The sequence below is a fragment of the Manis javanica genome, unplaced genomic scaffold (assembly GCF_040802235.1).
Source record: "Manis javanica isolate MJ-LG unplaced genomic scaffold, MJ_LKY HiC_scaffold_25, whole genome shotgun sequence".
NCBI lineage: Eukaryota > Metazoa > Chordata > Mammalia > Pholidota > Manidae > Manis > Manis javanica.
Window position 1 is genome coordinate 786,179 of NW_027332171.1, and position 16,473 is coordinate 802,651.

The 16,473-nt window shown below is 40.9% G+C and overlaps 2 protein-coding genes across 7 annotated transcripts in view; one reads left to right on the top strand and one right to left on the bottom strand.

Annotated features, from left to right (window-relative positions):
• The window catches only part of LOC108386213 (oocyte-secreted protein 3-like), a 67,945-nt gene that overhangs the window by 27,868 nt on the left and 23,604 nt on the right, over positions 1–16,473 (bottom strand). The window lies entirely within an intron of this gene.
• On the top strand, positions 1,551–12,814 carry TCN1 (transcobalamin 1). The gene is made up of 9 exons (XM_017643984.3): positions 1,551–1,709; positions 3,965–4,144; positions 5,023–5,163; positions 5,997–6,152; positions 7,402–7,592; positions 9,718–9,907; positions 10,941–11,115; positions 12,302–12,420; positions 12,589–12,814. Exons 1-9 carry the CDS (start codon positions 1,631–1,633, stop codon positions 12,648–12,650), a joined length of 1,293 nt encoding a protein of 430 aa, XP_017499473.3. The 5' UTR covers positions 1,551–1,630; the 3' UTR covers positions 12,651–12,814.

Below are 16,473 nucleotides of genomic sequence, written 5' to 3' on the forward strand. Positions count from 1 at the left end.
TCATTCTGCTGATTGTTTCCTTTGCTAAGCAGGAGCTTTTCAGTTTGATACAGTCCCATTTGTTTATTTTTGCTTTTACTGTTTGTGTTTTTGTTGTTATACCCAAAAATCATTGCTAAGCCCAATGTCAAAGAGCTTATTGCCTATGTTTGCTTCTATATGTCTTTTAGGTTTATTTATTAATTTCCTTTGACGGTGTCATATTTGCTGCTTCTCTGTGAGCTGTGTGGCCTTACATTGGTATCTGTGCATTTGAAGGAGCAGATACTTCTCCATATTTACAGCCTATTTGACGTTTAACAGGTGAAGACCTCCTGTCAGGCCCCTGGGCTGATTGGATTGCCTCTGGGTTCACAGTCAAACAGGGTTGAAAATGGGTCACCTGGCTGCTGCTGGGTCCTCAGCTGGGTCTTCAGACAGCAGCCCTGATATTGGTGCATGGATGGTTGTGGCTCCTGCTGGGTCTTCTGGACAGGTCCCTGCATAGGCAGGACTGGCCCTGAACCACAGCTAAAGGGGGCTGAAGCCAGGTTACAGGGTTGCTTCAGGGTCCATAGTGGGACCAAGATCAGCAGGACTATTGCCCCAGGCTCCAGTAGGCATGACTCCTCCCAGGCCAAACAGGGCCGAAGCCATAACCACAACGGGACGTGGCTGTTTCTGGGTCTGTAGCCAGGACCATGGTCAGGGAGTCTGCCTTCTCAGGATATGACAAGAAAAATGACAGTCCAAGAAGAAAATAAGAGTTGGCAGTTTCTGTGCTTTGACATACATGAACACAAGTGTGTCTTCTTTGGTGTGCCTTAGCACAACCATTCTCAGCAGCTGCACTAGGTTTTTGCAGCCTCCTACCTGGAACCCAAACCTCCCATAGAGAAACTTTTGTCCATGCATGGCCGCTAAAATTGCTGTGTCTGTGGGAGGATATGTGTGGGGGACCTATTCTGCCATCTTACTGACCCAGAGCAAACATTTTAAGGCCAAACTGATCAAATTTTCTAATAGTTCTTGAAAGAACTATGATAGATAACACTCCTCACAGGTAGCATGCAGCATCTTTCCCAGCAAAAATCCACATTTGATAGGTATTTATGTGGTTTTCCTCCCAGGCTAGGAAATTCTCAGGACATCTGTCTTAGGAGAGAAGCACAGGTCAAAACCACTAAGCCAGATCCTCCCGTGTGCCAGTCTCCCCCATCCTTCATGCTCCAATTTCAGACTTAAAACTTCTACTTCCATTTCAATATAAGACCACATCTAATCTCTCAGGACACATAAATAAAACATAACCAAAGTAGAATGGAAAGGAAGGAAACATTACTGAAAACAGACATTCACTTAATTTATTTTCATTGGGCTGAAGGCAAAGAATATGAACCCTGAAGGTTTGGGACAGGAAACAAAGAAAAATTATATCCTTGTTCTCCCTGACTATACTTTTCAAGTCTTCTTCCTGGTTTATCACACTACTTGGACAAATACACTTGACCACACCTCTTGACATTACTTAATATATTTGCTTGAGTAAAAGGAGCTGAGGCAAGCTGAAGGAGGAGCATTCACTGCGCTCTGTCCATCACCCGATAAACAGCCAGCGGAGCCCTCACCATTCCAGTACACTGCTGGAGAGATGAGACAATTACGCCAGCTGCCCCTAGTGGGGCTCCTGTTGTTCGTTCTTCTCCCAAGCCAACTATGCAATATCTGTGGTGAGTATGCTTTGAGCAAAAATTACTTTCGTATGATAATCTCCTGAAGGATTCTGACAAGGGACTGTGTGTAGAGTTACCTGAGGTAAAAGATCCTATTCCAGTTCTGTTATGTGGTTGGATTCCATGAGTAACCTAGAGGGTGGCCGGAGATGGTGAGGAAATTTCCACAATGTATATTGTTTTAAGAGGGATCACAGACTCATTCTTAACTTGCCTAAATATTCTTCCTCCACTCAGATCTTCTCTACCGTAGCAACCCTACCAAGTAACTGTCTATTCTTGTTCATTTTCAATAATAGAAAAATTCATGATCTCAGAAATTTTGCAAGGTCCTGGGAAGTTATCTTTTGATTTTGAGATACAATCTATTTTTCTGAAGTATAACTGATGGGTTTTGGATTTACACCTTGTAACTGCACAGAAAAAAAAATATTAGTAATCCCTTTCAAATAATGAAGACTGTTCTCTTGTCATTATTGATTAGATGTTCCAAGCTACACATCTCCTTCCCTTCAATCATTCCCCAAAGAACATGGTACAAGCCCCATCATCTCCACTCTGGGTGTAGTCTCCAGAAATTGTGTGATTCTATTAAAAAATACTAAGTAGGAGCAAGAAAAACCAGATTCAGGTCTAGTCCAACCCCTGGGTAGCTGAATGATCTAATATTTCTGCATTTGCTTTAGTTTTATCCACCAGAGAAGGATAATTGGGAAAGGGTGTTAAAGCAGGTGATTTCTGTAAGTTTTGTCTAGTTATCAGGTGCATGATTTCTCTTTTGTAAATCTTTACCCTGGAACTGAGCTTCAAACCAGTCCAAAGATGACTATGTAGATGTCACAATCTATGACATCTTTCTGGTACTGTGTAGTCTACAAGATGTGATAGACACCACAGCAGAAGGACTCCTATTCGCACAGGCTAAAGCACAGAATCTACCAATTTTACTTTTTCCTTCTGGCATATCATTTGCTCTATTGTATCCTAAGAATGTGGGCTCTCTATGGAGGCTTTGAAGTTGAATTCATTGTGCAAAATAATTAACTTTCTCGTTAGGGGTGGAGGAAGCTGAATTGAGTAATTAACCAGGAACTAAGAAGTCTGTTTCAGTGCCAGAAAATCTGAGATGAATCACAATTGTCCAGTTGTTTCTGTTACAACCAGGACCTTTCTACAGCACTCACACATCTTCCTGACTCTCTCTTACAGGGAAGTAAGGTGGGCAAGGGAAATCACATTTCCTGGATTCTCTAAGTGTAGTTACAGCAACTCCAGGCAAGGTAGAAGTAATACTATGTGTAGTATTTTACAGTTTATTAAGTAATTTCTTATCCAATATTTATGAAGTAGGAGTTTATATCCACAATTTTAAAATGAGGAAACTGACGATCAGGAAACTTACATAACGTACATGTGGTCATAAATTAAGAAGCACAGAATCCAGCCAAGGTCCGGCCAAGGTCAAGCTGACCCACAGCTCTTGTTCTTCTCACTATCTACTAACCCACGAGATAATCTGGAGATGGTTGGGACTTTCTTATATATTTAGAAATGTTTTAAGTGGTAACTAACTCTTCTTATTCTCTTCCAGCTCTTGGGGTCTCTGGATTCTATTTTTCTTCCAGAGTATCATGTGACTCCCTCCATCCTCTCCCCTGGGATTTGGACATGTAACTAGAGATTTTCCCAAAAGGGATGTACTGCTGAATAAACGATCTTATGCCTGGCCAGTTGGGCAATCAGACAATTAAGCTTTGGCATCAATGACCAATGTAATTTAGAATTTTTGGTTCTCTCCCTTAGTATTAACCCAATTGAATTAGAAGAAGATGGAGAAGGAAAAAACTGAATCCAGGAAGTAGAAAGTGCTACAGACTAGGAGTCAGAAGATGCATATTCTAGCCTTAGTTAAGCCTCCAATTATAGAGATTTCCTTAAAGACATCCTGTCTAAGCCTCACATTCAAAATGAGGGTATGATACTACATCTCCCAGGCAGGACAGATATTCTGCTAGTAAGCAATGTTAAGGCTGGACCAGTTTTTAAAATATTGAAAGACTTCTGTGTTAGCTGGTAAAGGAGTAATATTCGGCACCGCAGGGGCTCCAGGCCCCCCTTGTATTGCTCCAGCAATATAGCCAGTGACCCTGGTGGGTCTGTGTCCGGGCCATATCTGTTACTAAACCCAACCCTATTCTACCCTTCATATTTTCTGAGTGTGTGCTTCTTGCTCCCTCCCTCCCCTGCCACAGAGGTACAGGAAGAAGATTACTCCCAACTAGACCCTCTGATAAGCACAATGGTCGAATCAAAATATACCAGAGGAATCCAAGCTGCCAATGTTTTGCTGTCCCTCAAACTTGCTGGGATATCTGACCTAAGCTCAGAAGGACGGATGACCCGACAAGTCGAAGACGATGTGACAAACAACAGTGAGTGCCTAAACTCTGGAATATTTAGGAGAAGACTTACCTATCTGTAACAATTATCTCCAGGGAGTCCTAAAAACTGTGTTCAAAGTATCTCAGCTACATCTTTCCTAGCAGACACTGAAGTAACAGGAGAGTGCTCCAACACATCCGTCCCCTGCCACCTACTCTAGAGCTGGGCCTCAAAGCCATTTTCCTTCAAGGGGTCCAGAGGAAAAGCAAACTGTACTTTCCTATATTGAAAATATATTATATTCTTATATTAAAGAATGTACTCTAACCCGTTATTACTGTTAGAGAAGATGGCTGAGTTCACAACCAGATAGGGATGCGGACCACATCTTTGCACGCTGGCAATAGAGAGGCAACCACAGAACAACAGAGGCAAGTCCAGGCTCCACCCTGAGCCTTCCCTGTCCATACTGAGCCTCTGCTTTCTAAGGAATATAAGGGGAAAATGGAGCTACCCCTACATACCTCACAATATTATCATAAGAATAGTGAGAAGCCTGACAGTTCTGGTACTCTATAAGGCAGAAGCCACAAGTCAATTACCACTACCCTGGCAAGATGGCACCCACAAAGAAAGAAAATCCCAAAGTTTCATTATTTATCTATTTTTATTCTTTTCTCATTTTTGTAAGAATTGCATGATTCTAGAAAGATCTGTGATTTCATGGGAAAAACTAAAATCCAGTTTGCATTTACTGTACTGCTAGAAGGGGCTCTGCTTTGGGAGATAAAGAAGAGAACAAAATATCAGGAAAGAACAGAACAGAAGAAAGAAATGACAGACAACACAGTCACAAGGAAGGCAGGAGGCCAAAAAAAGAAAATCACAAGCATTTACTTTGTTAAACTTGAATTGCTTTTCTTTGCAGAGTCAAATTTGACCTCGGGACAGCTTGCCTTGTCTATAATGGCTTTGGGAGCTTGTCAAAACCCCAACACGTACTTTGAACAGGATCGTTACCTGATCAGACAACTAGAAACGAAATTCGAAGCTGAAATTGAAAATATGGGTGAGAATCAAATGTCCAGAGACCCTGGACAACCTTGTCTTCTTCTCCACTGATTCAAAACAGTTTGGAACTTCGCTCCTTTCTTCTCCCCTTCAGCCTGTATCTTTGCAGACCACATCCCTTCTTTCCTCTTTCAACATGCATCTTGAATTTTCTTTTCATATATATCCAACAGAGCATTGAGTCTACATCAAGACTACTTTGCATATGACGATAAATACACACATATGCAAACATACAGCACACAGTCTCTTGTCCTCCAGAAGCTTGGCTTTTAGATAATGAATTATGCCAGAAATATCTGAAAAATACAAGATACTGTGTCATAAGTACCAAGTATAACAGCTAACAATCGCCAGATGTACTTTTATCACTAGGAAAAACAGGTTGTCCATGATGGCTGCTAGTGAGGTGCACTGTTTTGATTTCCACTCCCACCCAAATATTCACTAAGTCTCTCCAATCTCATCTTCCTTGGAGGAGGCCTCTACTTCTACTTTTACTTACAATATGTTAATATTGAAAATGCAGGAGGCTTGGAGGAGGGAAATCTGTGTCCTAGTCCAGCTTTGTAATCATCTGAATATCAGGACAGTATTTTAATGTCCTTTGTGCCAGGTCTCCTAAGTTGTAGAATGAAAGGAGCTGACTTTGGTGGTCCTTAAGAGCCTTTCAACGTCTCAGGCTTGCTGACTCCATGAGTGCTCCCTTCCCCTTTATTACTCAACTCTCCTTAATGTAAAGAAATGGGAATAAAGTAAGTAGGAATAGATGAAAAAGTTTTACTCCAATACTACTTCCATGAGTAAAGGTATTTCTTTTCTTTCTGCCAGAAAAAAACAATGGCAATCCCCTGACTAACTATTACCAGCTTGGTTTGGACGTTTTGGCCTTGTGTCTGTTCAAAGGGAACTACTCAACCACCAAAGTTGCTGAACTCTTCACTCCTGGAAATAAAAACTTTCGTCTTGGTCACAAGTTCTCCGTAGGTGAGTCATTAAACTCAGTTATCTTGTTATAGAGAACACAGTCACCAGTAGGTCTTATCCTTCGAGTTTTCTTCCAGTAAGTACTTTGGGGTTTTTTTCTACTCTTTTTACCCTAGTGTCCTCAGAAGAAAATTTTTTTTGAGCAGAATGGATATTGGGTGGCATTTAAGCCTCTTTGTAGATGTGCAGAATAACCTGGTTCTTAGCCCACTTCTTTGTTATGTAACCAATGGTGTTAACTCTTGACTTTAATTTTCCCACCTGCAAAATGGAGCTAAAGCATAAGAATCTTCATATAAGACAACTTAGGAAGTATAAGTGTTAAAGAAAGAGAATGCAGTGGAATTCATATATCTTAAACTGCCACTTTCCCTAAGTTATTGGGACCATTTGGATGTGTGGGTTTACTTGAACAACATGACCTCTCCAGGGACAAGGCCCAATACTGTGATCAATTCAGTGTGTACTCACAGGGGAGAAGGACCAGAAACTTTCTTGCTCACACATCACACATGTTCCTGCTCACACATCACACATTTCACCTAACACATCCAAGAAGAAATTGCCTCCAGACAGCTAGTGTTGGTGCTCAGTCACTATGGATCCAGATACACATGTTCTTCTTTCCCCAAGAAGCTCAAAGAAAATCACCACTCAGTATCTCTGGTTAGTAAGGAGAATGTGCAATTTCTCATATTCCTTTTCCTAATGAGAGAGGGCAGGCACCACACATTAAAAAAAAATGCATCAAGAACAAAATAATGAGCCAGAAAAAAAGACCCTAACGTCCCTTCTTCTCATCTCTTGCATCATCGTTCCCCTTAAGGAGGTTTCTTGGAAAAGAATTCTCTTAAGTGCTATGTTCTCATCAGTCTAGTGGAATCCTTGGAATTACAAAGGCATATTTTGATTGATGTACTATCAAACTCTTTGCTAATATGGCTGAAAGATGAAAAAACTGAGAATAACCAAGGAGTATAAGTAGAAGACTGTCCATGTATATGCACCTATAAATCCACATGTTTCTATGACCAAGAATTATTACTCAAATAAGGAAAGAATCTTGAAATATTTGAGTGGTTAGAGCTGGAGAGATGATTGCTGTGTCTTTAATTCCTTTTTTCCCATCATCAACTCATATGCCTGGGTTGTCTTTTTAGCACCTTAAGTCCCATATACCATAAAAGCCCTCAGTCCAGGGCAAACTGGGATGACTGGTCACCCTTTGACCAATGTTGTTTCCTGACAGATACTGGTGCAATGGCTGTTCTGGCTCTGACATGTGTGAAGAGGAGTACATATAGGGAAAACATCAAATGCCATAAAAAGGATTTAAAGCGTATCAAATATAATATAGCATCACTGGTAAAAAAGATTCTGCGTGAGAAAAAAGCAAATGGTCTCATTGGAAACATATATAGTACAGGAGAGGCTATGCAGGTAAGTCAGAGGATCGAACAGGAAAGTGAGAAGGGAATTGTGGAAGAAAACAGTATCTTTATCCTTATCCATGCTGTTTCCTATACTAACTTTGATTTTACTCACGTGATTTCCCTCACCTGCCTGAAATGTGTTCTCCACAACTTCAATCTTTACCTTTCCATTATCAATGCTTCTGTGAAGCTTTTCTTGGCCACAACTTCTTTAAGGAATTCTGGGATCTACTACAACCTATCTTGCTCTACTACAGCAATTTTACACTTTACCATATACCATTGTTTTATGTTTTCATTTTGCCTCCCCTGTTAGGTTATGGTTGTAATAAGCAATAAGTGGTAGTGGCAGTTAAGAGCGTCTAGTACTGATTGAGACTAACTCATCCATGCACTCAACAATAATGAGGAAAGAGTCATCACCTCTGTTTCCTGGAATAAGAGTGTGAGTCACAGAGTACCAGGAACGTGCCTAACGTCACAAAGCCAGAGAGAAATGCAGACAGGGATGGGACCTAAACAGCTGGTTTCAAAATCACACTCAGCACCTAAACCCTGTCCTGTGTGTGTTCCTTGAAGTCTGGGACTTTATTCTGTATTCAGTCACTGATCTTTTCAACTCTAACGGCAGATACAAGAAGAGACCAAGGAAGGTTTACAGAAAAGAAAAAAAAAAAGCCTCACTGAGTCTCTAGTATCTTGCCAGGCTGACTCAGGGCAAGAGGACTTTCAGACGGAGAGAGCATAGCAAGGAAAAAGATGGGAGACACACAAAAAATTCCATATTTTAGGAAGACCAAGGTGTATGGCCTGGCCAGCACAGGATCCTCAGGAAAAATTACAAGATGAGGCGGGGGATGTAAGTTGGGGTCTGGTCATAAAGGTGGTTTGTATTGTTGTTACCACTTATGCTGTTTTCTGTCTTCCTAAGTTTAAACTTAATATAAAACAGTGGTTTCTAGCTACACATTTGAATCGCCTGGAGGAGATTTTAAAACACACGAATGTTTAGACCCCATATCAGAAATATAGGGGTGGATCATGAGCCTTAGTCTTGGTGATATTAATTCACAGCAGGGCCTAGAGCTACTTGCCGACAATACACTTTTTAAGAGATGTAATATGATCAATTGTATTTTGTTTTATTATCCCACAAATGCTTGTTGACTCCTTGGTTAACTTTAAGGGTCTTCAAGAAAAGATGAAAAAATTAAAAAAGAAAGAAAAAAGAAAAGATGAACAGGGGGACTGTCCTTCCCTGAGAAATGACCGAGCAATGTCTGCACATCCAACCCATTTCAGTCCTTATCTTACTTTAATACTCTTCTCACTTTTCCTACCCCTTAATTCTGCTCCTTCAATCCAGTTTATATCTGCTGCCTCAGTAGTTTCTGTTCAAGAACCTATTAGACTCCCCACTGTCAAGCAAACGATGCCAGAGACCTCACCCTGAGGTTCAAGGGTCCACCCAGCTGGCCCCAACCCCCTTTCCAGCCTGCTTATCCACAGCTGCTCTGAGTCTTCCCTGTAGACCAGGCTTCCCAGGCCAAGAGCAGTCCTCCAGGGATTTTGCTAAAATACAGGAACGGCCCTGGCCATTCCTACTGTAACACCTTTGGTCATGTTGTTCCCTCTGGATCTAGGGCTCCCCTCCTCACGTCACCTACCGAAATGCCATCACACCATCAAGGCCTACCTTAAGTACTGCCTCTCCACCAAGCCTTTCCTCGGCCTCACTAAATGTTGATCAGCTCTTCCTCTTTTGAGGGGCCATGCCACTAGATGCTTCTCTTGGGGAATGCATCTTAGGGGCTCCCTTACAATAATCTGTCTGTTAACAATATTAACAACACCTCCTCTACGACAGGTATTGTGCCAGTGGTGGGGTTACAAGAGTGAACACAGTAAAGAAAGTCTGTTTTCATTGCCATTATTATCATTTGCAGTTCTCCATCTCCCCACCCAAACTAGTTTACAAGCTTCTTGATGGCAGGAAAGTTATCTTAGTTGTCTAAGGTGCCTCCAAGTAGTCAGTGTCCAATAAATATTCGCTGAATTAGTTAGATGTATGCTTTCTCCTTATTGGAAGTTTCTTTCATTCATTGTCTCTCTCTCTTATTCCCTCACATTAGGCTCTCTTTGTCTCATCAAGACATTACAAGGAACGGGAATGGGAGTGCCAAAGAACTCTGGATAAAGTGCTGGAGGAAATTTCTCACGGAGCATTCCGTATGCCAATTGCTGCAGCCCAGGTCTTACCTGCCCTGATGGGAAAAACTTTATTGGACATTAACAAATACTCTTGCTGTATCAATAATACAGGTATAACACTAAACAGCAAACTGTTTTGCCTTTCAATGTAATACCCAACGCATGTGAGATTTAGGTGTTCTTGGGTACTCAAAGTGACCAGATAAACCTCTAAAGCACAACCATTCCCAGACAGAAGTGAGTCTTCCATATGCCATCAGTAATAACAACCACTTGAGGATATGTTCTCAGTAGACTTCAATCTATGTGAATTGAAGGATGACAGCTCTTAGTTCAAATACTGATAAATGAGGTAGACTTGATTAAATGATGTCTATTTCCAAAGGGAAGTTTTCTGATTGCTGGATACAGAGAGATGTTCAGAGAAACATTCCATCTTCAATTAAGTATGGTGTCTCTGATTTCCCACTATGCACAATAAGTGATCCCAAAGGGAAATAAATGTGTGGAATGAACATGTCAGTATTATAAGAAAACCACAGCATGAATCATTTATTTAAACAACTGATTTTCAACAAAGTATAAAGGAGACTTTTCTATCTCTGTTCATTCCTGGTTTAGCCACATAGGTTTAGAGACCTTGGACAAAATTTTTAACCTCTAAGCCTCAGTTTTCTAATGTAAAAAATACAAACAATAATAGTATTCAACACCAGTTTTTTTTAAGGACTGAGTGAGATAATCCATGCAAAATGATTGCCACAGTGCTTGGCACTTAATATGTTTTTGATAAATGTCAAGAAACAAGAGCCAAAAAAAAAAAAAAGGAAGCCTTTTTGTATGTTATACCAAAGCAAAAGAAAATAAGGAGCTTCTGTGAGAAATGGGAAATGGGACAACTGAATTGCTTAAACAGCTGGGAACTGAGCCAGAAAAAGCATTTACAAGCCGGTGAGTATCTGGTATTCATTTCTGCTATCGTCATATGAGTGATCTGCCCCTTGACTGATGATACTTGGTCCACGGAGAAAATCCTCCTGTGCATAAAGGAATCATTGGACAGGGGTTGGATAGGTGTGCAAACTCTTACATCATTTTTATTATTCTGAATAATAGTTCTTTCCTGCTTTTCTGCCTCTGACAGGTTACTTCAACATCTCCCCTGTAACTGCGACGCCTACCGTTTCACCCTCATATATCAAAGTACATTACTCTGTGAAAATCAGGGAAACATATTCTACCGAAGTCACTGTGAGAAAGGGTTCTGTCTTCCTAGATGTGATGGAGGAAGCTCAGAAAATAAATAAGGCTGAATTTGGGTATGTCTGCACATAACCTAATGTTACAGTAGTTAGTGTGATTTTGAAAGACTCAGCAAGAGTATATAAGCACCGGGTACATTTAAAACACTTTTTAATCATCACGTTTGTTACATTTCATGGCAGGGGTTAAAAAAAAAGGAGGTGGGTTTTTTCCTCTTCTAGCACATAGTAGGTATTACATTAATGTTCCCTTAATAAGTAAGTTCCAGGGCTCTGCTTGTGTCAGTAAAACTCCTTCAATACACAGAGCCTCTCAAGTCAGGCATTTTGTGTCTTGAACAGTGGTTCTTAAATATTTTTGAATCACTGGTTCTATTGACAATCAGATGAGTACAGTAGATGCTAATCCCAGAAAAGTGAACCTACTCAAAAATTGTCCTTTAAACCAGAAGTTTCACAAATGCCCTGAAGTCTCTCCATGCTCCCCTTTCAGGAGAGTCAAGGACACCTAAATAAAGTTTCCCTGGCCAGAGAACTCAAATATTAAAATTATGAAATTGACTTTGCCTCTGAAAAATATGGTTCATTTGGCTCCTTAAATCCTTAAGTCTAATGGACAATTATTTACTGGGTCTAATAACATGATGTAAATGCTGTAAAGAAAACCATATAAATAATACATGTATGTATATGTACATATATACAAATACATATGTGTATATATAGTATATAAATTATTATAAAGGTTGCTTTAAAGGCCTCCCAGGAAGGTAGAGAAGTGTGACTAAGGAATGTGAAACCCACACTGACCATGTCGCTTCTCAATAAACACAGCCTGAAACGTCGAATTATTCTTTCTAATTTATGGTGCCTCTGGGATATGAGGTTAATTCTTCTACTGCTTTAGTGTCTTCAACAGGTACTAAATTGGGGTAGATTAGAAGCTGATGATGTAAAGTGTCTGCTACGGGGGTAGGCGGGGCAGAAACCACAGGCATCATTTCTCTGAGCTCAGATTGTGGAGTGCCTGCACCAGAATCACCTGGAGTGTTTATAAAACATGCAGATTCCTGGTCCCAGCCCAGAGCTACAGAATCAAAGCATTTGAGGATAGGGCCAAGAAATCTGCCTTCTTTTATAATAGCTTCAGGTGATTCTTGGGTACATTGAAATCTGAGAAATGCCCATGTCTGCTTGCCTTTGAAAATTCTAAATTCCTGCAACCTGTTCACTGTTCCTACAGCTTCACATCTGTGGAGAGCTCATGGGGGCCCTACATCACCTCTGTTCAGGGCGTAACAGCCAACAATAACAACAGAACCTACTGGCAACTGCTGAATAATGGCAAACCACTGGACCAAGGTATGGGAGAGGATGCCAAAGCCCCCCAAGGTCAAAATGCCCAAAGCATTCCAATGTGAGGGTATGAGCTTTTGTGGGAAAGGTGTTGAGGAGCTGGGAGAGTGATATCCATTATTTGGTGATTTGGTGATCAAATCGTGAGATCCACTTCTCATTCTTCCTTTTCAGGAGTTGGTAGTTATATTGTCCATGAGGGAGACAATTTGGAGGTTCGTTGGAGCACCTACTAAAATACTCAACCCTTCCTCAGCTGGATCGGATCCTTTTGCAGTAGAATTCCACACAGAAATTGTCTTCATGCCTTTTTTTTCATTTATCTCAATCATAGTAGGAAAGTCAATAACCTCCCTTTCTCTCTTTGCATGTTCAATAAAAGATCAAAAACTGTACAAAAGAGCATGTTCTAATCATTTCATTTTAAAAGGAGATTATTATTAGCAGGCGGACCACCTTAGGAAGAAGTGACGTGAAAAGAGACTAGACCACGTGTCTAATAAGTTGAGCTGTGCTCAGGATTCCTCTGCTAACCATCTGCTCACCTGCTGGTGACCATTCGGCAACTGGGGAAATGGGGCTAAGTTTCCAGGTCTACTGTTGCAACAGCAATCAGCGAGACCTGAAGGACAAAAGCTGAGGGAGACGTTGCTCTCTGGGGCCCACAGGTGAGGTAGGAGGCAAGTGGACCGACTGACCTCAGACAGGCAGTGGGTAGACAGAAAAATGTAGTTCTAGAGAAAGGGAAAAGTGAGGCTTATATGTAAAAAGTGTGGTCCATCAGGTTTGCTCCTCAAAGGAGCAATATCCTTCCCTTCTCCCCCTGTCTCCCTTGGGCTCTTTTTGTTCTACTCCCACATATATATTCCTGTTCCTTCCCCATGAAAATCACTCTGATATTCATATCATCCAAATACACATGCAAAAAAAATTACCTCTGATGTTCACTTCAAAAGAGTTCAGGTTTTTTTAAGTTGAATTATATCTAAGCACCATGAAAAGGTTACAGTTTTTACTGAATAGCCGAACTGCATGCACATGCTGTCGGGGACCGGAAGTGCCTTTAAGATGTGCTTCACATAAAGCAACCCATTTAAAGCAACCCCCAAAAGGAAGATGCCTTTGGGCAGGATTAAATTACTTTAGCAAGGTCTCCCTCATTCTTCCTGTGTTGACTTCATGATGATCTTAGCTTCCTCCCCTCCACCAGCAACCCTGCTTCACAGTCAGGGTTTGAACCCTCTTCCTACAGACTGATTTCTGGTACTGATCCTCCACACTCTGTGTGACTGATGCCCTCGTAACTAGACAGCAACAGATCCTGTCCTCTCAGGTCTATGTCTCATCTCAAAAGCTAAATTAGAGATGAGAGACTATCTCTGTGAGCATGGGGGGCAGCTGTCAGATCTGTTTGTAGACTCTACAATCTATGTGAATTGAAGGATGACAGCTTAAGGTGACAAATACACAAAATGTTAGAACTGACCTTACTGTCTATCATAAACAGTGTGAGCACACAATGCACCGTCCAACCACAGCACTGTCAAGAGTGAAAGTGAACATGGTTAATTATTACAATAAAAAGAAAAAAATTAAAAACTGGGACTATTCTGGGGAAACCAGTACCTATGAGGAGTTTTGTCCATAAGGAAAAATAAGGAATCTGAAGCGAAAACTTAAACATACAAATATGTCAAAATAACAGAAAGTATTGGCCCTGCAATTGACCAGTGAAATTGAATTTCAATATGAGATTGGAATAGATCCCTGACTCTCTCTTGATAATTCTAGCTCACTTTCAGTAATAATTGGTCAACACCAGCAAAGCACCCCATTTGCACTGGACCTATTTTCCTAAATCTGGGATAAAAGATTATTCTAATTGCTATACTGACATAGCATCAAAAGCATTCAGTCATAGCCTTTAAAAAGGGATTTCCTTTGTAATTCTAATTTAATTCTTTTCGCTGGATCAAACACAAAAATCCCACTTGGTGCCACTGTTTTCTAACACTTCCCTCTAGCCACTAGCTTCCTCCATTCTTAATCAGAGAGGGCTGAGTGTCTCCCAACCAGTGTTCTCTTAGTAGAGTGGTAACACTGCCGGCTGATAGAAGTGCCTTTAACCTCAGAGACAGACGTGATGGTTAATGGAATAACCTTCCCTTAGCATCCCACTAACATTGCCCAGGTAAGCCTACCTCTGGTCACACTTGCTTTATGAGGATCTCCTACAGCTTGGGACCATGACAGAGCCAAGACTGCCTGAAAGGAGAAATGTCTACCTGCTGCCACAGCGAAGGAAAATCAGCACAAATAAACCTTTCAGATGTGCAAAGAAAGTCTGGGTGCTTTGATACCAGAAAATTGGGCATAGGACAAAATAAGCTAATAAATAATAAAGAAGCCCTTTCAATAGTTAGCCAAGGGCTGTCAAAACATGTTAAGAAATGTATGGCCCGTCTGGTTCCTGCTCTGGAAGTTATTTGCTAACTGAAACAGTTGTATCATAATGGGTCTTACAGCAACAGTGACTGTATGATTAAAATAAGGAAGTGTATGTTTAAAGATTGGCACACTAAGTGGGTGTGGGCCATCTCAGGATGGTCATGAGCAGGCTCGGAAATCCAAAGTCAGCACCACACTGGGTTCTTAATCCTGTAGTAGATCCTTATTATCACACACTGCCTGGTTTAAGATCAATTTATTTTCGTACAGTCCCAGAGGTCAGAAGGCTGAAATGGATCTCACCGGGTAAAATCAAGGTGTTCAAGGGCTGTGTTCCTTCTTGACATTCTAGCAAAAAAATCCATTTCCTTGCCTTTTCCCGCTTCTGGAGGATGCCTGTGCCCCTCGGTTCACGGCTCCCCCCACCCTCAAACCCAGCAGTGCTGTCACCCTAAACTCTGCTTGTGTCATCACCTCTCCTGCCTCCCTCTCCCATTTATAAGGACCTCTGATTACACTGGGCCCACCCAGACAGTCCAGAATAATCTTCCTATTTTAGGGGTAGCTCACTAACAACCTTAATTCCCCTTTGCCATGTAACCTAACATATTCACAAGTATCAAGAATTAGGACATGGTCATCTGGGGTGGGGAGGGCAGGGGTAGTTGGGGGTGGGGGGTTCAGTATTCTGCTACTACTCCTTGGTATGACATACAATCCCTCCACCATGCAGACCCTAACCATCTTTCTGTGGTCTCATCTCCCACCATACACCATGTATTAGTTATATGTTGTTGCATAACAAGTCACTCTAAAAGTTAAAGGCTTAAAACAGTATTCATTATCTCACAGTTTCTGTGAATCAGTGTCTTTCAAAAGGCTGCAATCAAGATGTTGGCTTAGACTATGGAAAGCAGTATGGAGATTCCTCAAAAAACTAAAAATAGAAATGCCATTCAACCCAGTAATTATACTTCTAGGAATTTATCCAAAGAAAACAAAAACCCTGATTTGAAAAGATATATGTACCCCTATATGTACTGCTGCATTATATATAATAGCCAAGATATGGCTATTATATATAATAGCCAAGATATGGAAGCAACCTAAGTTTCTATCAATAAATAAATGGATAAAGATGATGTGGTACATATACATAATGGATTATTATTCAGCCATTAAAAAAAAAAAGAAATCCTGCCATTTTCAACAACATGGATGGATCTAGAGGGTATTATGCTCAATGGAATAAGCCAGGCAGAGAAAGACAAATACCATATGATTTCACTTATTTTTGGAATATAAATACAAAGCAAAACATAATGAACAAAACGGCAGTAGACTCACAGACACTGAGAAGGCACAGGCGGTTACCATGGGGGAAGGTTTGGGGTGGGTGGGTGGGAAGGTGAGGGGAATAAAGGGGCACAAAAAAATATCAATCATAATGTAGGTTCATCACCAGGATAAGAGTACAGCATTGAGAATACAGTCAATGTGCTGTAACATCCTCCTATGTTGACAGATAGTAGCTGTACTAGTGTGGGGGGTTAATAATATGTATTGCACACTTGAAACTAATTCAAGATTATTTATCAACTATACTTCAAT

Coding starts and splice junctions, on each gene's coding strand:
- TCN1 (XM_017643984.3), top strand. CDS start 1,631: ATGAGACAATTACGCCAGCTGCCCCTAGTGGGGCTCCTGTTGTTCGTT. Junction 1,710..3,964: donor CCAACTATGCAATATCTGTG/GTGAGTATGCTT, acceptor CCCCTGCCACAG/AGGTACAGGAAGAAGATTAC. Junction 5,164..5,996: donor AGCTGAAATTGAAAATATGG/GTGAGAATCAAA, acceptor TCTTTCTGCCAG/AAAAAAACAATGGCAATCCC.